At 50.1% G+C, this 18,383-nt stretch overlaps 1 protein-coding gene across 1 annotated transcript in view; it reads right to left on the reverse strand.

Moving 5' to 3' along the window:
* Nucleotides 1-515: 515 nt before the first annotated feature.
* The window catches only part of Kcnk13 (potassium two pore domain channel subfamily K member 13), an 89,912-nt gene continuing 72,044 nt past the window's right edge, over nt 516-18,383 (reverse strand). Inside the window, exon 2 of the mRNA XM_026394271.2 lies at nt 516-1,466. Coding sequence (XP_026250056.2) covers nt 583-1,466 — 884 coding nt within the window. The 3' untranslated portion in view covers nt 516-582. The remainder of the gene's footprint in view (nt 1,467-18,383) is intronic.

Below are 18,383 nucleotides of genomic sequence, written 5' to 3' on the forward strand. Positions count from 1 at the left end.
GTGTGCAGAAAGAGCAGACTAGTTATTCTCCCTATTTATGGAACCACCGATAAATCTGCTTGGAAGGATGCCCCGCCCCAAATCCCCCCAAAACCAAAAAACCAAACCAAACCACCCTAGTCCTGGCACGTTCTGGAACATTCTTTCCCTTGTCTTGAAGGGGCTAGGTGAGGCAGAGAAGGTCTCCTTTCAGTGTTCTAGGGAAAGAACTAGAGTCTTGCAGGTTTTCATTTCTAAATGAAAACAGTGGAGGGGGGTGGTTTGCGGGGAGAATCAGGCTCAAAGTCAACCTTATTTCCCTTGGGCAGTGAAAACTTGGGGGAAAGATAAGTGACAATACAGTGTCTTCTGTGATTCATTGAGAAAAGACTGGATTTAGGCAGGATGGGTCAAGGTAAAGAGTCGGGCATGGGGCTTCCAGTCCCCCCCAGCCCTGGACGGTGGTTCTTGGTGGGGGCCAAGGTCAGATTTCCAAAGGTGGGCCTGGGGGACCCGATGGGAAGGGGCCCGGGGTGGCCGTGGAGGGCCAGCGTCTCCTGCTCCAGTCCCCGCCAGGCCTCGCGCCCGGCAGCAACCGGTCCTCTACCTGTCCCCGCTGGTCTCTGCCAACCTGTTGTTCATGATGGCGAAGGCGCCCACCCCGCCCGAGAACTCGTCCTCCTGGGACGGCGCGCCGGCCTGGTGCGGGCCGCCGTTGGCCATCTCGGACAGCTGCTTCTGCAGGATGGCCAGCGACACCTTGCTGGAGTCCTTCATGGAGATCATCTCCCCCGAGAGCCGCCGGCCGTCCGTGTCGCTGTCGGCCACGCCGTCCGTCTCGGTGGAGATGTCGCCCGGCGGGTGGCGGACGTTGCCCGGGGTGACCGCGTTCCTGCGCGACCGCGCCAGTCTGCGGTGGCACGGCTGGACGCAGCGGCCGTCCACCTTCCTCAGGATCCAGTTCACCGTCTGCTTGATGAGGATGGAGATGACGTTGAAGAGCGAGTAGATGCAGCACACGCCCGTGAGGATGAAGACGAAGTTGGCCAGGCGGTAGAGGCCCTGGCTCTCGTACTGCGCGCCCTGGCTGCTGACCAGGTCCCCGAAGCCGATGGTGCTGAAGGCCACGAAGCAGAAGTAGAGCGAGTCGAAGTAGCTCCAGCCCTCCATGGGCGCGTACACGGCCGACGCCCCGCAGGACACGAGCACCGAGGCCGAGCACAGGATGAGCATCACGTAGTACACCGAGGGCTTCCAGCCGGCCAGGCTGTCCGCGCCCCGGCCCGCCGCCTTGAGGCTGCCGGTGGGCAGCGCCCCGCGCCTGCGCAGCTGCCGCTGGTGGCACGACCGCATGATGTAGGCGATGACCGTGATCAGCCTCTCCAGGAAGAGGTTGAAGAACAAGATGGTGCTGGCGCAGCCGATGAGGCCGTAGAAGATCAGAAAGATCTTTCCTCCTACGGTCGCTGGAGTGGTCATCCCAAACCCTGAAGGACACAAAAATCAGAGGAGAGAAGGGTGAGAGGGGTCTGGCCTGAAAATGGGGTCAGGGTCTGGGCTTGGCTGGCTGGCAGAGGACCGAAAGGAACCCTCTGTGCAAACCGAAGCCTCCTAGCCTTTGTAGGAACCAGCAGGAGAGTGCTGGCCTCCTTTGGAAGAGGCTGAGCTGGGTTCCGAGCACAGAGCTGGGCTGCTGAACATCCAGGTGGGGCAACTGGGCCAGCACAAGAAGGCACCTCTGGCTCAGGGTGGATACAGCCAGCAAGAAATGGCTTGGTGACGACACTGTGGGCTGGACTTGTGAGATGGCCTTGTACAGTAGGAACCTGAACATCCACACCCATCAGGCCTTGTCCCTAGAGATAAGCAAATATTCACACACAGAAAAGGCTGATAGAGACTCATCTGAAGTCATTTGTTGTACGAACACTTGCAGAGCTGGAGATGGAACGGTGGGCAAGACAGATCTGGCCCCTGTGCTCCTGGAGCACTAACTGGTTCAGTGAGTGTACACCATGTGGTGGGTCTTGTGCTGGAGGACTACAGGGCTCTGTGGAGCTGCTATGAGGACGTCCCATCTCCGGCTTGGGGTTCTGGAAAGATTACGCAGGCAGTTAGGCAGACAGGAGGGGGCACGTGTGAGCGCAGGGGATGGTTCCCACAGAGAAACAGCAGGCGCCAGCAAAGGCAGAAATGAGAAATTCGCTCCAGATTTTCCCATCTTTTAAACAAAGCCCTTTGACTCACACCTTATGCTCTTGCACCGGGTTGATAGTTGGATGAAATACACAATCTCCCTCTTGCCTTTGCCTCTCACTGCGCTAGTTCCACCTTCTTGACTTCGCTACCTGGGCACACAGGTGCGCCGCTAAGAATAGGCATCGAGTGGGACAGTGAGCATCGTTAGGAACAATAGAATCGGAGAGACGGCGGTGACACGCAGCCCTTCCACTTGTGGCCGCGAGGGCCAGCCCACCTTACTGGAGGGACATGGGCTGCTTCCCACGAGCGACGAAATTCACCACGGAGAAGGCTGCTTTGTGGGGAGGACGGGCATCAGAGCCACCCTGAGTAAAAGCACCATAAAAGCTGAGTACTGAGCATGCTCCGGGGCTCAGGTTCTCAGTGGAGTGAAGCCTCCTTCTTTCCATTTGTTTTTACTTCACTTTCAAGTTCAGTTCCTTGAGCCCATGTTGGGACCCCAAGGACTCACCCACTGTCCTCTTTCCCGATAACCGCCCCCTACGATCTGTCTCCTTGTCACTACAGCTCCACTGTGGCTGCCTGCAGTGCGCCCTGGGGAGTGGCCAGAGTGGATCTTGAAACGTGTGGGCTTCTGGGACGTGACCTCCTGGGCTCCGAGGTCGAGTCCAACGCCCAGATGTGTGCACTGTTTTGTCGTTTTGTTTCTAGCTGAATTCAATTGTCTCTTCTCAGCATCTGAGGAGCTGCATTTGGCTATGAAATGAACAGCATGTGACCAAGAGAATAGAAAGACGTGCTGAGCTCAGCTTCTCAGCTGGATGGGATGACGTGGAGGACCGAGGGCCAGGGAACAACCCACTGAGGGTCAGTTAGGACCCTTAATGGTAGGGAAAAAAAAAATCAGACCATCATCTCTTCTTTGGAAAATGTTGTTTTCAAAATCAAAGGCCCTTACTTGCTAAGTGTCCTTTGTGTAAAGATGTCCCAGCGGCCCAGGAGGCTGAGACAGGAGGATCGCGAGTTCAAAGCCAGCCTCAGCAATGGCGAGGCACTAAGCAACTCAGTGAGACCCTGTCTCTAAATAAAATACAAAATAGGGCTGGGGATGTGACTCAGGGGTCAAGTGCCCCTGAGTTTAATCCCTGGTAACCCCCCCCCCCAAAAAAAAGAGATGTCTATTGGGTTTGCTCCCTTTTCTCTTGTTAGAATCTTTGATTCTCATCCCCAGGCTCAGGTTGCAGTGAAGTCATGGAGAGCTGAGTCTCATGGCTCCAGGGTCTGGAGTCTCAAGGCTGAGCTGAGAGCCGTGTCTCTTTCCACCCAATTCAAAAGAGCACTGAGGAGTCAACCATGGCGTCCAGTCATTAGTTCCTGATTTTCTGAGGAACTTGGAGTCACTTCCACTGGCTCAGTGAATTTCTGCAGCCAGAAAATCCCCAACTTGCTGACCCCTCTCACCCGGCTTGGAAGATGAAGAAACAAAAGAAGACAGGAGCCCCTTGCTTCAAAGCTGGAAGACCAGAGAGGGCTGCTGCTCTAGTCCCTGAGAACAGCAGACCAGGGCAGAAAAGGGGAACACCCTCACCCAGGCCGTTCTAATAAATCCAGAGGCTGGATAAAGTGAAGGGAATCGGGGGAGATTCAGGAGCAGTAAGCGGGGCGCAGGGGCACCTGAGCACCACGGGGACTTGCTCTGCACCCCGCTCCTGTCTGAGGGAGGACTCAGTCTCTCTGGCCTTGGGAAGCAGAGCCAGGGGAGTTGTTGTGACTTAGCTCCCAGCCACGGGTGACAGCCATCCTCCACTGAGCTCCTGTTGAAGGTCTCCCCCAGCCTCTCTCACCCCTCTCACCCATGCTGGGTGTTGCGGTTGGCCCATGGAGTGCTGGTGTGTCCCCAAGGGCTGTTGGGTGAGGTTTAATCTAACTGTGGTGTTTAGAATTGGGGCCTTGGAGGTGACTGGGATTAGATAAGGTCATCAGGGTGGAGCCCCTTGATGGAAGGAGGGGGAGAGAGAGATTGTGTGTGCTCAGCAGAGACTCACATACATGCTTCCTGTTTCTTACCACACAATGCCCTCAGCTGACTTAGGACTCCCCGGCAGGAAGGCCTTAAACCACATGAGGCATCTCAACCTTGGACCTGCAGAATCGTGAGCCAAAATAAACCTCTTTTCTTTATAAGGGGACCTGGTCTTGAGTATTTAGTTACAGTAATGAAAACTAGATTAACACACATTTTGACAGGAAAAAAAAAAAAGACTGTAGAAGGTAAGGAACTTGCCTAAAGGCACAGAGCCAGAATGAAAACCAAGATGGTCTTGTCTGCCAGGCCTGGGCTTATCCACCTGACTCTGCTAACTGAGTGCAGGCCACTGTCAGGCATACAGGCCAGAAGCAGAAGCAGCATGGAAGGAAGGAAATTAACCAAGCATCTACAGTTTCACCCTCTCTATAGATATCAGACCATAAGGGCTGCCAAGTCTGGTATCCAAACCAGGGGGGATTAGCTGGCATCAGAAGCTGAAAACCTATGATTTTCACTTACTAAAACACAAGCTTCTGGATGTATGTGTGTTTCTTCCAACAAATGACATAATGAGACCTGTTTATAAACCCGTCACACCCCACGCCACTTGTGCCTTCCTTTATTTCACAGACTCACAAACGGAACTGATTGCCCCAGGTGGCACTAGCAAGGAGTGATCTATTCCCTTCATGCCTGAGTCACTGAGTCTGGGAGCAGCTGAGCCGATCGAGGCCCAGGGATGCATGAGTTTTGTCTGGAGGCCGAGGTTCCCTGAACCTACTTCAGACCTGTGTTCATGTGACCACAGCCTCCAGGGCAGCTTCGGGACCAATCCAGGCTCCCCCTTGTCCTTGGGGCTAGGAAGGAAGCTACTGGGCACTGCCAAGGTGGCAGTCAACCTCCGTGGAACCCCTCACTGAGACCATGAAGAGAAGAACAGGCCTGCAGTCTTCTAGTCTTAAATGTATATGCTGTTAACCAGACAGTCTTTTTCCAAAGTTAATCAAGGTGAAAAGTTTAAAAGCTTTGTATTATGATATTTTTCAAACATACAAAGTTAGAGAGAATAGTTAAATGTGCCTTCATTTCTCAGGCTTGGCAATTATCAACATATTGCCAATTGTGTTAGTCAGCTTTCTATCACTGTAACAAAATGCCTGAGAAAAATAATTTATAAGGAGGAAAGGTTTATTTTGGCTCGTGGTTTCAGATCATGGACAGTTGGTCTGTTTTGGGGGGCCTGTCATGATGAGAGTGCTTGGTGGTAGAAGCTGCTCAACTCATGGTGGCCAGGAAGCAAAGGGTAAGACTAAGGGGCCAAGATCCTATAACCCCCTTTGGGGGAATTCCCCCAGTGAGCTAACTTCCTCCCTCTGGGCCTCACCTGCTAAAGTCTCCACCCCTCCCAATGATGCATTTAGGTCTCTGGGGGACATCCAGCTCCCCATCCCAGCCCACTCCTTTATTTGCTATGGTATTTTAAAATGAATCCCAAACAGCAGGCCACTTCGTCCATTAATAAAGATGCATCTGTGACTTCCTGGGACCTGATTTCCCAACATCAGCACAGTGACACTCCTAATTAAACCAACGCTAAATCCTTCACTTCTAATAATGCCCAGCCCATGCTAAAACGTCTCTTTACAGATCACTGGGACGGATCAGGACCCCAACAAGGCCACACTGAGTGTCTCTGCTGACTCACTGATTTCCCTTCCTATTTTAATGCAATTGATTTGTTGGGTCAATGCAGACTGTAGACTTGGCTCAGAGTTTTTTTTCTAGAGACAACTGGGGGGGGGTGGGAGGAGAACACCTGTGTGTTATGAACGTGCCCCGTGTGTATCGTCAACCCTCAAATGCTTCTTGGGGACACAGAAAGAGGCCCGCACTGTCTGCGAGCGATTTGGCAGAACGTCCTTAGAACTATCTGCATCCTCTTCTGGTTTTTTGTTCTTAGGAACCCATCCCCCGTAATCAGACACGTGACTGGTTCTGCATGGGGACACCTGCCACGTCTGGACTTTTAATGATAAAACTGTGACATCAGAGACAGGGAGTGACTCGGGGAAGCAGTCGTGGACATGGTCCACATGTCACATCCCGAAGCCTCAAAGTGCCCCTTCCCTGCAGCGGCCCATCTCCACACGCCACGTTCCAGGGCATGACGTGGCCCCTTCATGTTTCCGCCACCTCTTTCTAGGACTGGCTCTTCCAGGCTGCCCAAGACATCTCAACTGCTCTGATGCTCTGATAGCCATCCGTTATTCCTTCACCCGATAAATACTTCATGAGGAGGCCCCCCGCCAGCCGAGCCATCCCGAGGACACCCTCTGACTCCGCTTCTCTCCACTGAACACCTTCTCCAGTCCCGAGGGCTCTGGACACACAATGCCGTCTGCGGCTAAAGTTCTGTGAGCCTCCTAAAGGCCGATTAAAGGTTTACTATGAAAGGTCAAGTGTTTGCAGTTGGAACTGACTTCCTCTGGGAAATCGTCACCTTCTGTGTTGGGAGTGCCGGGGTGTGGGGTGTGGGCTGGGGGGAGTGTTGCTGGGGCAGTTGAAGGTGTCAGGGTCTCAGTGTCTCTAGGTTTTAGAACGTGCATGGCGTGGGGAGAGTCGGTGCTGCCCTCCAGGGAACCTGAGCCAGGAAAGGACACCCAAGAATGAAACCTGCACAAGGTAAAACCAGGCCAATGCCTTCCCTGAGTCACTTGCAGATGACATGAAAGATGGAGAACTGCTGTCAAGCTCCGGGGAGGAGGGGAGGTTACACCTCTACTTGTAGCATAAAAATCAACGAGGGGTGGTAAGATCAGAGGAAATAGTGATCACACGGGACAGGGGTGTGAGCTGTGGAGACACACGGGATGGGGGTGTGAGCTGTGGAGACCACATAGGAAGGGGGTGTGAGCTGTGGAGACCATGCAGGACAGAGGTGTGAACTGTGGAGACCATGCAGGACAGAGGTGTGAACTGTGGAGACCATGCAGGACAGAGGTATGAACTGTGAAGACCATGCAGGACAGAGGTGTGAGCTGTGGAGACCACATAGGAAGGAGGTGTGAGCTGTAGAGACCATGCAGGACGGGGGTGTGAACTGTGAAGACCATGCAGGATGGGGTGTGAACTATGTAGATCATAGAGGACAGGGGTGTGAGCTGTGGAGATCACCCAGGACAGAGGTGTGAACTGTGTAGATCATAGAGGACAGGGGTGTGAGCTGTGGAGATCAATACAGGACAGAGGTGTGAACTGTGGAGATCACACGGGACAGAGGTGTGAACCGTGGTGTACCTGAACACTTCCTCAGGAACCTGTAAACTGGGATTTCGGTCTCACCCTCAGAGATTTGACTCAAGAGGTGGAGCGGGCATTTAAGCTAGTGCCCATAGTGATTCTGAGGCAAGGGCTGCAGACCCCACTAAGAGAAGCACCCGCCAGTTAGGGCTGGAGTGCTGTGGGGAGAAAGGGTTGGGGTGTGGAAGACAATAAGACCCAGGCCTTCTTGGGGAGGATTCTAAATGAGGGTCCCCAAGAGTCCCGCTAAAGCTCAGTGAAGCCAACAGAACTCCTTACTTCTTTGGTATATTAATATGGGAATGCAGGAAGTATTCCAGATGACCCATTAAATCAAAATGAGCCATCTTGAGAAGTTCTGGGTTAACTATGGAACCTCATGGCAGACATGATGGCAGCTATTCATTTCTTCCTTTGGATTGAAATGCTTTCCAAAGTGTTCAACTTATAACAAAGGAAATGAATAGAAGAAAGTAGTACTTCTCAGCTGTTTTCTGTTATTATGACAAAATACCCAAGGCTGGATGTTTTTATAAAGATAAGAGGATTATTTAGTGCACAGTTTTGGAGACAGAGAGTCTGACCAGCATGGCGCTAAGTTTGGCGAGGGTCCCCTGACTATATCATATCGTGATAGATGGCATCGTGGTGGGGAGTGTGACCAAGGACTGAGTTGGTCCCTGGCTCTAAAATGACTTTCCAAATGGGCATTTGCTGAGCACGCAGTGGCTCTGAGCTCCACCGTGGTGAATGAGCAGCTCTGGGTCCCACGTTCTGGGTGGCATTTCTCAAGTGTGCACCAGAACCCTGGTATCAAAGCCACCTGTTTCAATGCAGAATCTTGGGCCTTCCCCGCTGGGTCCTGAGCCAGGACCTGTGTTTGGGGCTAAGCCCAGTCCTCTCCACAGGTCCTTCCATTCAAGGCAAGATTTCTCAGTGATCGAACAGGCCAGAAGAGGACTGGCAATTAATACTTCAATCAACTTTCTGCTCTCAGAAAGCTGATAATTGCTCTCATTTCTAGATTACCTCGTGCAGAGGAAAACAATGAAAATGGATGGATTTAGGAATTTCCTCCTTTGTTCTGTGGTTCTCGAGGGTGGCTCGAGTGCTCAACCTCTCTGGGCACCTGAGCTGTCTGATGCTCCTCCCAGGATCTGGGGAGGCAGGTCAGTGTCCAGGTCCAGCATCCATGGTGGCAAGTGACCACCATGGCAGTCCATATGACTGAGCGCTTATCCCGGCCAGGAGCCCTGCATGGGACCCCGTGAGGCAGGAACCCTTCTCCCCATCATACTTGAAGAGAAGGTCATATCAGGTCACACGCACAGAGGTCACGTCACCTGCTCGGAGTCACATAGCCGGCTAATTGGGGGCCTGGGTCTAAGTCTGGACCATTAATAACCCAAGGGGACCATGGCCCGAACTACTGTGGTTGTCCCTTTGGGAACACGAGGGTAGGTGCTCTGGTGAGCTCAGAGTCTTTGACTGCAGTGGTCTGTGATTGGGGTGCTGGCATGAATCTGAGCTCCTGATGTTCGCTCCATCACCTCAGGATTCTGGGGGCACTCACCTGGGGCACCTGTAGCAGCCAGGCAGGTAGATCTGCACCCGACCTGAAGGATTTCTCTGTTTTTGTGGCACGGGGCTTCACATAGGCCAGCCAAGTGCTCTGCCTCTGAGCTACGTCCTCAGCCCAAGAATATTTCTATGTGTAACTTTCTCAACAATAACAATGATAATAAGAAGAAAAGACTCCACGGGCTGATTCTAAAGCACTTTGCAAGGGACCCAGCGAGTCAGAGGGACGAGGCTTCTCCTGTTCCACAGCAGCCACCACCACGGACGTGGGAGTTTCCAGTTCTTCCTCGAGTTAAGGATGTTTTTGGGATTTGATACTCGCAGGGTGATGACGCCTCTCTCATTTATTAACTGTAAAGCATCTTTGACAGAAGATTGTAGAATCTTAAAATTCCTCTATTTTTCCACGTCCCTCCTGAAGGAGGGGAGACCTCTACACACCTGATTTTTTTCCAAGTGAAAAAATAAATGACTGCTATTCTCACTCTAAGAATTGACAACTGGGACATGATACGAGTTCAGTCATTTGCATCACTATCAGTCGCAGCGATTGCTATATTGAGAGTCACAAAAAATTGGCCCCAACGGGAATCAGAATGCATGGGCTCCCGAGGCAGAATTTTAAAACTTTCCTTTCCCTGAGAGAGACCTGAATCCTGGGGTGTTCATGCTGTGCTCTGTGACTTCTTAAGCCCTCTCCCTGTATGCAGAATTTGGGGTGCCCGCATGATGGTTGGGATGTAAATGCTGTTACTTTACCCTCATTGAAGAGGGGGGATCCTGTGACTGACTCATCTCTAAGAGGTGTTCTGATTTCAGGGCCTCTTAAGTTTTAAGTTGTGTGACTATCCCTTAAAAGCCAGCGGATAGAATTACATTCTCTCCTGAGCCAAACTGCCTCCCCCCAGGTTAAGAGTGAACCGGTCTGGCTTCAAGATGTTTTGAGGAATTGTACAGAAAACACCTTTGTTTTGATGCGCTTCTGCACGAGGCCTCTGTGAACCTGCCTGCTCTCTGATCCTGCTGCCGAGGACAGCTCACAGGGCTCTGCAGAGGGCAGTCAGTGTACCAGATGAGGACCCTGAGCCTTGGGCTTCACCTGGGCCAGTCCTCACGCTGCCCCCCTGAGCATCCTTTCTCTCCTCACAGCAGCTTCTTCGGTCCCCTTGAGGGGCCCTGGTGCTTCCTGACACCAGCAAAGGCTGACAGAATATTGGTGACTCTCACCCACGTGTGTGATGTTACAAGAAGAATGAAGTATGGCTGGGTGTGGTGGCGCACGCCTGGAATCCCTGGGGCTTGGGAGGCTGAGGCAGGAGGATCGTGGCCAGGAACTTGGTGAGGCTCCTAAACAACTTAGTGAGAGTCTGTCTTAAAATAAAAAAAAACAAAAATTTAAAAAGGGCTGGGGATGTGTCTCAGTGGTTATGTTCCTCTTGGGTTCAATTGCTAGTCCCCCCTCCACCCCCAAAATGAGCTGAGGCCCAGGGATATGGAATGGCCACATCAGTAAGACTTGGAATAAACATGTTATTTCCAGCATCAGACCTGTGTTCCTCCACAGTCTGAACCTCTCCCCTGTAAACTCATGAACTTTCCTATGTTCCTACTGAACCACGGAGTGCTCTGTATTCTCTAGAATTTTCCAGAAATAGGTGGCAAACACCCCCATGTTTGCTATGGAGGTAGCTCTAGGGAATCAAAGTTCTTGATAGAAAATTAAGTTTACCTTCCCCCTTCTCCCTTCTTTCCTTTTCTCCTCGCCTCCCTCCTCCCTGTCCTTGGAGTCTTTTTAGCAACACACGACCCAAACCTTCCTTTCAGAGACATCTTCCGGCCTGGCCTCGAAAGGAATCACGGTTCTGTAATCGACAGACATAATTACATTCTTTGAGGGAGTCCTTTGGGGCCTTCTCTTAAAAATATTTAATTTTGTCATTATTAGTTCCAGAAAGCAGTTATAGCTTTCCTATGCCTAAAGCCAGTAAGGAACCCATTAAAAAAAAAAAAAAAAAGTGGAGATATTTGTGGCACAAGCGGGGTTGGTGTAATAATTTAACTGCCAGAAGAAATGTTCAAAGAGATCGTAACACCACGCCTTGTTTAGCTGATCATGGGGAAAGACACGGGTGATTCATTAGGGTTCATTTTTCCACCGGGGAACAAACAATGAGCTCATGCACTGTGAACTTGAGGCTGTGGACACAGGGTCTCTAATAAGTTCCTTTGAAAAATAGAAAATGTGCAGCGGGACGAGACGGAGCTGCAGATGCAAACAGTAATAACGAGGTCCACAGTGCCAACCTCCATCTGATGCCCCCTGTCACAGGTGATGCTCGGTGGGGTCAGATTTGGTGGCAAAACCCGCGTCGAGGAAAGCACAAAGTCATTGTTACCCACTGGTGAAGAGAAGGGACAAAGTCCCTGTTATCCTCTGGGGAACAGGAAGAGCAAAGACAGATGCAGCTGCAAACAAGGGGCATCGGGGACCAGGGTGGAAATCGTCCTTCCATCTGGGAGGCTTTCTGGAGCTGGGACTTAAAGGGATTTTCTCCAATGACACAATTCATCTAGTTTTACTGGCAAAACAGGCTGTACAATTAAAGCTGACCCAATTTGCTTTTTTCCCCCCTTCAACTTGTCTTATACCTCTACTTTTCTCTCCCACCTGCCTCTGGAATGTTCCTTCCTGACAGGTCACCTGAATTCTTTGCTTCCACTTTTTCTTTCGTTCAACATTTATTGAGCCCTACCCCGAGTTAAAAGTTCACCACTTTTCTTGTTGATTTGTAAGTTTCTTCGCATGTTTTCAAGGAAGTTAGCTCTGTCTTTTGCAAATATTTTAGAAAACATTTTTTTTTCTCAATTTGTGCTCACCTTTTGTTTGGACATAAATGCTTTATTGCTATGCAGAAGTTTGGTTTTCACACAGACATATCAGTTTCTTCCATTGTAGCTTTTGGCTTTGGGGGTGACAGAAAGTCCTGTCCAGGGAGTGTACCAGTGTTCCCTTATGGTTCTAATATTTTGAAACAATGTAATACAGAGTCTTAAACTGCAGTGATCTGGTGTTTTAAAAATCATTCATTTTCCTTAGCACCATTTTCAAGAAAAATTTCGACTGAGGGAGTTGCAGATTGATGTGCAGTTGTAAGAAGTGATACAGAGATACTTTACCCACTTTCCCCCAGTGACAACAATTTGCGAAACTTTAGTCTAAAATTGTATCCAGAGCAGGAAGAAAAGATCGACATTAAACAGATACACTAGGTGGGAGGGAAAGGGAGAGAAAAGGGAAATTGCATGGTAATGGAGGGAGACCCTCATTGTTATACAAAATTACACATAAGAGGTTGTGAGGGGAAGGGGAAAATAAACAAGGAGAGAAATGAATCACAGTAGATGGGGTAGAGAGAGAAGATGGGAGGGGAGGGGAGGGGGGATAGTAGGGGATAGGAAAGGTAGCAGAATACAACAGTTACTAATAGGGCATTATGTAAAAATGTGGATGTGTAACCGATGTGATTCTGCAATCTGTATTTGGGGTAAAAATGGGAGTTCATAACCCACTTGAATCTAATGTATGAAATATGATATGTCAAGAGCTTTGTAATGTTTTGAACAACCAATAAAAAAAAATAAAATAAAATTGTATCCAGGATATCGACCTGTGGCACAATCCATGGACTTTTTCATATTTTCCTGGATCCCTGGGCACCTGTGCGTGTGTATGTACTGAGTTCTGTACAGTTTTGTTTCCTCAGCACCATTTTTGAAATAGTCTGTTCTTTCTCCAGTCTCACAAATGTCCCTTTTTATCAAAGTCAAAATTCTTACCTTTATTTGCATCTGAATTTTACATTTCCTTCCACTGATCCGTCAGCCATTGTCTTGGCTGAGGCGGGTTAGTGTAAACAGAGTTCTTTCCTCTTCAGGTGGACCAAGACTCCTCCCTCCTTCTCCCCCCACCCCTTCCCCTCCCTCCCTTCTTTCCCATTTTCTTTTCAAAACTGTCCTTGCTTATTTCCTGCTCAATTCTCCTGATGAGCTTTAGAGACATTTGGTGAAGATCCAGAGAAGAGACTTGGATTTTGATTGGGGTTGCCTTATATTTAGAGATTCATTTGTGGAGAAATGACATCCTTACCAAATTGAGTTTTTCCACCAGGAACACAGTGTATCTCTCTCCATCTATAGAAATATTTTAAAAACGAGCCTTAGTAGGGTTTTGTCATCTCTTCGTATGAAGTGGGCACACATCTTGGCATACGATCCCTGTTCCACGGCTATGGTAGATGGCGGGGCTGGCCTCTTGCCTCCTACTGTGTCTACATTTCGGTTGTTTGTTTCCTTATGATGGATTTTTTATTATGGCAAAATATGCATAACATAAAATTTGGCATTTTAACCATCTTTTTAAAGTGTACGGCACAATATTCTCAATGTTCTGCCACTGTCACCACTAATCTCAAAACGTTTTCATCCGCAGACCGAGCCTCTGTGCCCATTGAACAGTAATTACCTGCCTCCTTTTTCTACTTCATGTCCCCCTGAATTGGCCTTTGCAATTGAATCATGTGACATTTGTTCTTTTGGGGAAGGCCGCTCTCACCTGGCACAATGTTGTCACAGCTCAACCTTGTTGCGGCCTGCATCAGAACTTCCTGCCTTAGGCTGGAGAACGTCCTGATGTCCGAACACCCCATGTCTTGCTCGCTCACTCACCCAGCCATGGGTGCCTGGGTCTCTTTTCTCTTTTGGCTATTGTGAGTATTGTTGCTATGGACAGGGTATACAAATATCTGTGTGAGTCTCTCCTTTTGATTCTTTTGAGAATATAAAGAATACACCTTTTGCAACTGCTAGGCAGGCACCCCGAGGGAGGATGCTGTTAAATTTCTAATTAGGAAAAAAAAATCCATATCTGCCCCTCCCCCAAGTAAAACAAAAACAAATCAAAACATTCGACTCGTCCTTCAGGTGAAATGCTCCCTGTCTCCCCAGGCCCCAACTCATGATGACAGTGATTCACTCGTTCTCGCCCAGGCCTAGACAAGTGCTCAGCTCACATTTGATACCTGAAATGCTGAAATGCAACTGCTCATGAAAAACTGATGTTCTCTTTGTGCTTTTGAGACTTTTGGATGAGTTTCTTTGCAAAGAAAGGCAAAGGGGAGGGGTGAGGGAAGGTGAGATAGAAGGAAGCCTTCGGCCTGCAGAAGCGGGTGTTCTTTCTCAGTTGGGTGTTCTTATTTAGCGGTAGCCTGAAGACCACCGTGCGGCTCCTGGTCAGGGCATCTTTGTATTGTATTCTCCATTAGGCTTTAGGCTCCTTAAAAGCAAAGGCTTGTTCTGTGATCCCCGACACCTACACACACACACACACACACACACACACACACACACACAGAGTTAAGAGCACTGAGTCTGGAGTCCGACTGTCTGGGTTTATATCTCAGCCCCATCACTTACCCACGATCACCCCGATATCACAAGGGATATGGGGGAATTTGAACCCAAGCAGTTTGAGATCCCAATTCTAACCTAAAACAAATTCCTTAACCTCTCCGCGTACTTGCATCTCTTCATGCATAAGACGGGATGATACAAGCAGCATCCCCAAGGGCTCTGCGAAGATTAAAGACTCAGAGTAGGTGGAAGGCTAAGAGGGACCTCAGTGCTTTAGGAGTTAGCCCTGCACCCCCCCCCCCGCTGCCTTTTATTTTGCAGTGACCAAGACAGAACCCAGAGCTGGCTCAGCAAGGGCTGGCACTCCTGAGCTCCACCCCAGCATGGGAGTTCCCTCTGTTAACCGCAGCTGCTCTCCATGGCCAAGCGCAAGGCTTGCTAAGTAACGTGTTCTGTGAACTGGTCCTCCACTGAGACCTGGGGAAGACTTCTCATCCAGGCGCACCCTGCTTCCCACATCTAGAAGGGCATTTCTGTCTGCACTTGGCAGGAGATAGTTATCACCAATCGAGCACATCGCAGAAATAGAATTGTCCCCTTGACTAGCTATGCTCATGGCTCTGGGAACAGCAGGCCCTGCAGAGAGGGCAGGATGGCCACTGAGTCCCGGGCCCCACTTCTGATTTCCTATTGGAGCAGAAGGGCCGTGGCTGTGCTGGGTGTGGACTCTGGAGTTCCCAAGTGCGCGCTCCTCCACCAGGGCCCCAGGACGCCACAGCCAGCAGAGCAGCCCCTGTGTCCGGTCCCCGAGGGCCTTCCTTCCACGGCTGGCCCCTGCCTGCCCATATCCTGCTTGTCAGGCTGGTGCTCATCTCCCCAGCAGAACAATGAGGCTGGGGGCCTCACCTGGGCTCCTGCTCCACTCTCTGGACTGTTGACTGTTGGAAAGAAAGGAGACAGGCAGGTGGGCAGGCAGGGAGGAAGGTCACCTCCCCCGACACCCAGGCATCTGCCCACTCCTGCCTCCAGCACTGGCTCCAGGAACCAGCCCTGGTGCTCTGCCCAGCAGAGAGGTGGGCCCACCCTCTTTGCTCCTGGTGGCTCCAAATCCCTCAGCAACAGCCTGAGTATCTCAGGGTACTAAGCCTCTCTCTCCATGGTCTTATTTTCTCTGGTTGTTGGGAGTCAAGAACAACAGACATGTCAAAGACTAAACTATTTGAAAATGGACTACGCCATCTTGGTGTTAGACCCTGCTTCTCTGGTCAGGGGCCTGGACCATTGCTGGCCACCTTCAGAGGTCAAGGCCTGGGTCAAATCATGGTACTTCCTTTTGGGAGCCGACTCGACCCACTTTTCTCTGTCTATCAAGGGCAGATGATAAACACGGCCTCTGCTCTCCTACTTTCCCAATAGACCCTGACGGGGCATGTTAGTGGGGTACTCCCCCCAGTCTACCATGATCCCCAGGGCCAAGTCTTTTCAGCTCAGAGGGACCCCTTCCAGTCCAGCCTGGGTGCTTAAGTTGACGGTCACTCTGGGCCACTGGTGGTCTGCTCCGGCTGTGATCTCCTCCTTTCTAACCTTGGTTCAGCTCAGTTCTCAGCAGGATTTCCCAGGTGAGGGGGCCTGTGACTATCATCATCTGGTTCTCTGCAGAAATCAATACCAATATTTTTTCTTGGTCCTGCTGGGCCTGACCACTAGGACAAGAAAAATGTCACGGACAGGAAAGGGCCAGCACAGGTGTGCAAGTTTGGGTTCAATTAATTTTGTGATTGACTGAGAATCACAATAGGTAATAGGTATCGATGTGCGGAACATCAAAATGTGCTCATCTCACAAATTCTGACAGATTATGTTTAAAATTATCTTCAATGGTCCAGATGGAATTTCAGATTCTTAAGGTACATTGGAATCACCAGAATGAGCACAGATTATTTTGAAAGGGCAGTGAAGGAAGTACCTGATTATATGAGATGTTTCACTGCTTGAATTCCAATAAGTACAATTTTTATAGGAATATGAAACTTAGAAGTTCTTTTTAAAAGAATTTTTAACACCTTTATTTTATTTATTTACTTTTATGTGGTGTTGAGGATCTAACCCAGGGCCCTGCATGTTCAAGGCGAGCGCTCTACCACTGAGCCACAACCCCATTCCCAGTAAGTACATTTTTAAAAAATATTTTTTAGTTGTCAATAGACTATTATTTTTTTTAATATGTGGTGCTGAGAATCAAACCCAGTGCCTCACACAAGCCAGTCAAATGCTCTACACTGAGCTACAATCCCAGCCCCCAGTAAGTGCATTTTTACATTAAGTTGTACGTAAAATAAACTCTGGTTTTTCCAGAATCCAAACATACACATTTATGCAACATGAAAAAGCACCTATTGGCCCAGAGTCAACACTTCCAGTTGGAAAGATGCCCTTGAGATACAGTGGTCAGGGCTGGAAGGATCCTGTGTAGACAAAGGGAAAGAGAAAGAGGGCAGGAGTGTCCTGCATGGGAGGTGGTAGGACGGAACACCCCGCCTCTGCCACCCATGGAGAGTGACCTTGGACACGGTATTTGACCTCCCCTGGGCCTCAGTCTCTTCATCTGTTAAGTGGGGTGATAACAACACCCCACAGGACTGTTGGTCAGATTAAGTGAAATGTAGTATATGATGTACCCTCTGCTTCTCCTTCTCCTTGTTTCAGACCCTGTATTGGTCAGGGTTCCAGAAACACAAACCAATAGGACACAAACATGTCTGTACACACACAAAGCGCACAGTCATCCCTTGGGATCCATGGGGGACTTGTTCTGGGATCTTACCAGAATCTAAGGATGCTCAGATGGCCCATTATTTACATATAACCTAGTAAGCTCCTCCCATCTGCTTTAAACCATCCCTAGATTACTTATAATGCCCAACATAATATGCAATTAGCAAAGTACATCAAATGTACATTTACATGTAAATGCCACATAAATAGTTGCTATGGGGCATTGTTTAGGGAATAATGACAAGAAAGCACTCTGTACGCGTTCAGTGGAGATACAATTTTTTCCCCTTGGAATATTTTGGCCCCCGGTTATGGAATCCTAGATGCAGATATGGAGGCCCTCCTGCTCTCTCCACGTGGGGTGGGGGTGATGTGCAGGACCAACTGTGAGGGGGACTTTACTAGGGGAATCAGCTCCTTAATCACGGAGGCTGCGAGTCCCGTGACCGGCTTTCTGCCAGCTGTAGACCCTGGGGAGCTGGCAGTGAGGCTCAGGCCAAGTCCCAAGGCCTCAAACCCCAGGATGCAGAGGGTTTAACTCAGTCTGAGGCAGAGGCCTGAGAATCTGGGGGCTGCTGTACATCCTAGAGTCCCAGGACCGGGCAGGCTGGACTTCTAATGTCCAGGATGGGAGAGCAGAGGATAAGCCAGTCCCAGGAGAAAGAGACGCACCTGCCTTTTCTCCGCTGATGGTTCCATCCGGGCTCCCAACCTGCCTGACAGCACCCACCGCGGTGGGGGCGGCTCTTCCCTAGTCAGTCCACTGGCCACACACCAGGCTCCTCCAGAAGTGCCCAGTCAGAGCCAGGAATATAGCTCTTCGTGTATTCTAACGAGTTCTCTAAGCCATCGCGAATTCAGTGAGACTGACACCTAATAGTCAGCATTTTGGACACACCCAGGGGCCTCCCCCGTCCCTTGGAATATTTTGGTCACAGCTCAGACAGTTGTCACCTACTCCTGTGACAACTCTGGGTGGCTTCAGTACTCACACAGCACAGGTGTTCCAGCAACACCGGGCAAGGCCCCGCCGTCCCTGGCCCTCCTCCCGGCTCCCTCACTTCTTCCCCTGGGTTTCCAGACCCAAGTCTCTGCTGGTTCTCCTCCC

The sequence above is a fragment of the Urocitellus parryii genome, chromosome 6 (genome assembly GCF_045843805.1).
Source record: "Urocitellus parryii isolate mUroPar1 chromosome 6, mUroPar1.hap1, whole genome shotgun sequence".
NCBI lineage: Eukaryota > Metazoa > Chordata > Mammalia > Rodentia > Sciuridae > Urocitellus > Urocitellus parryii.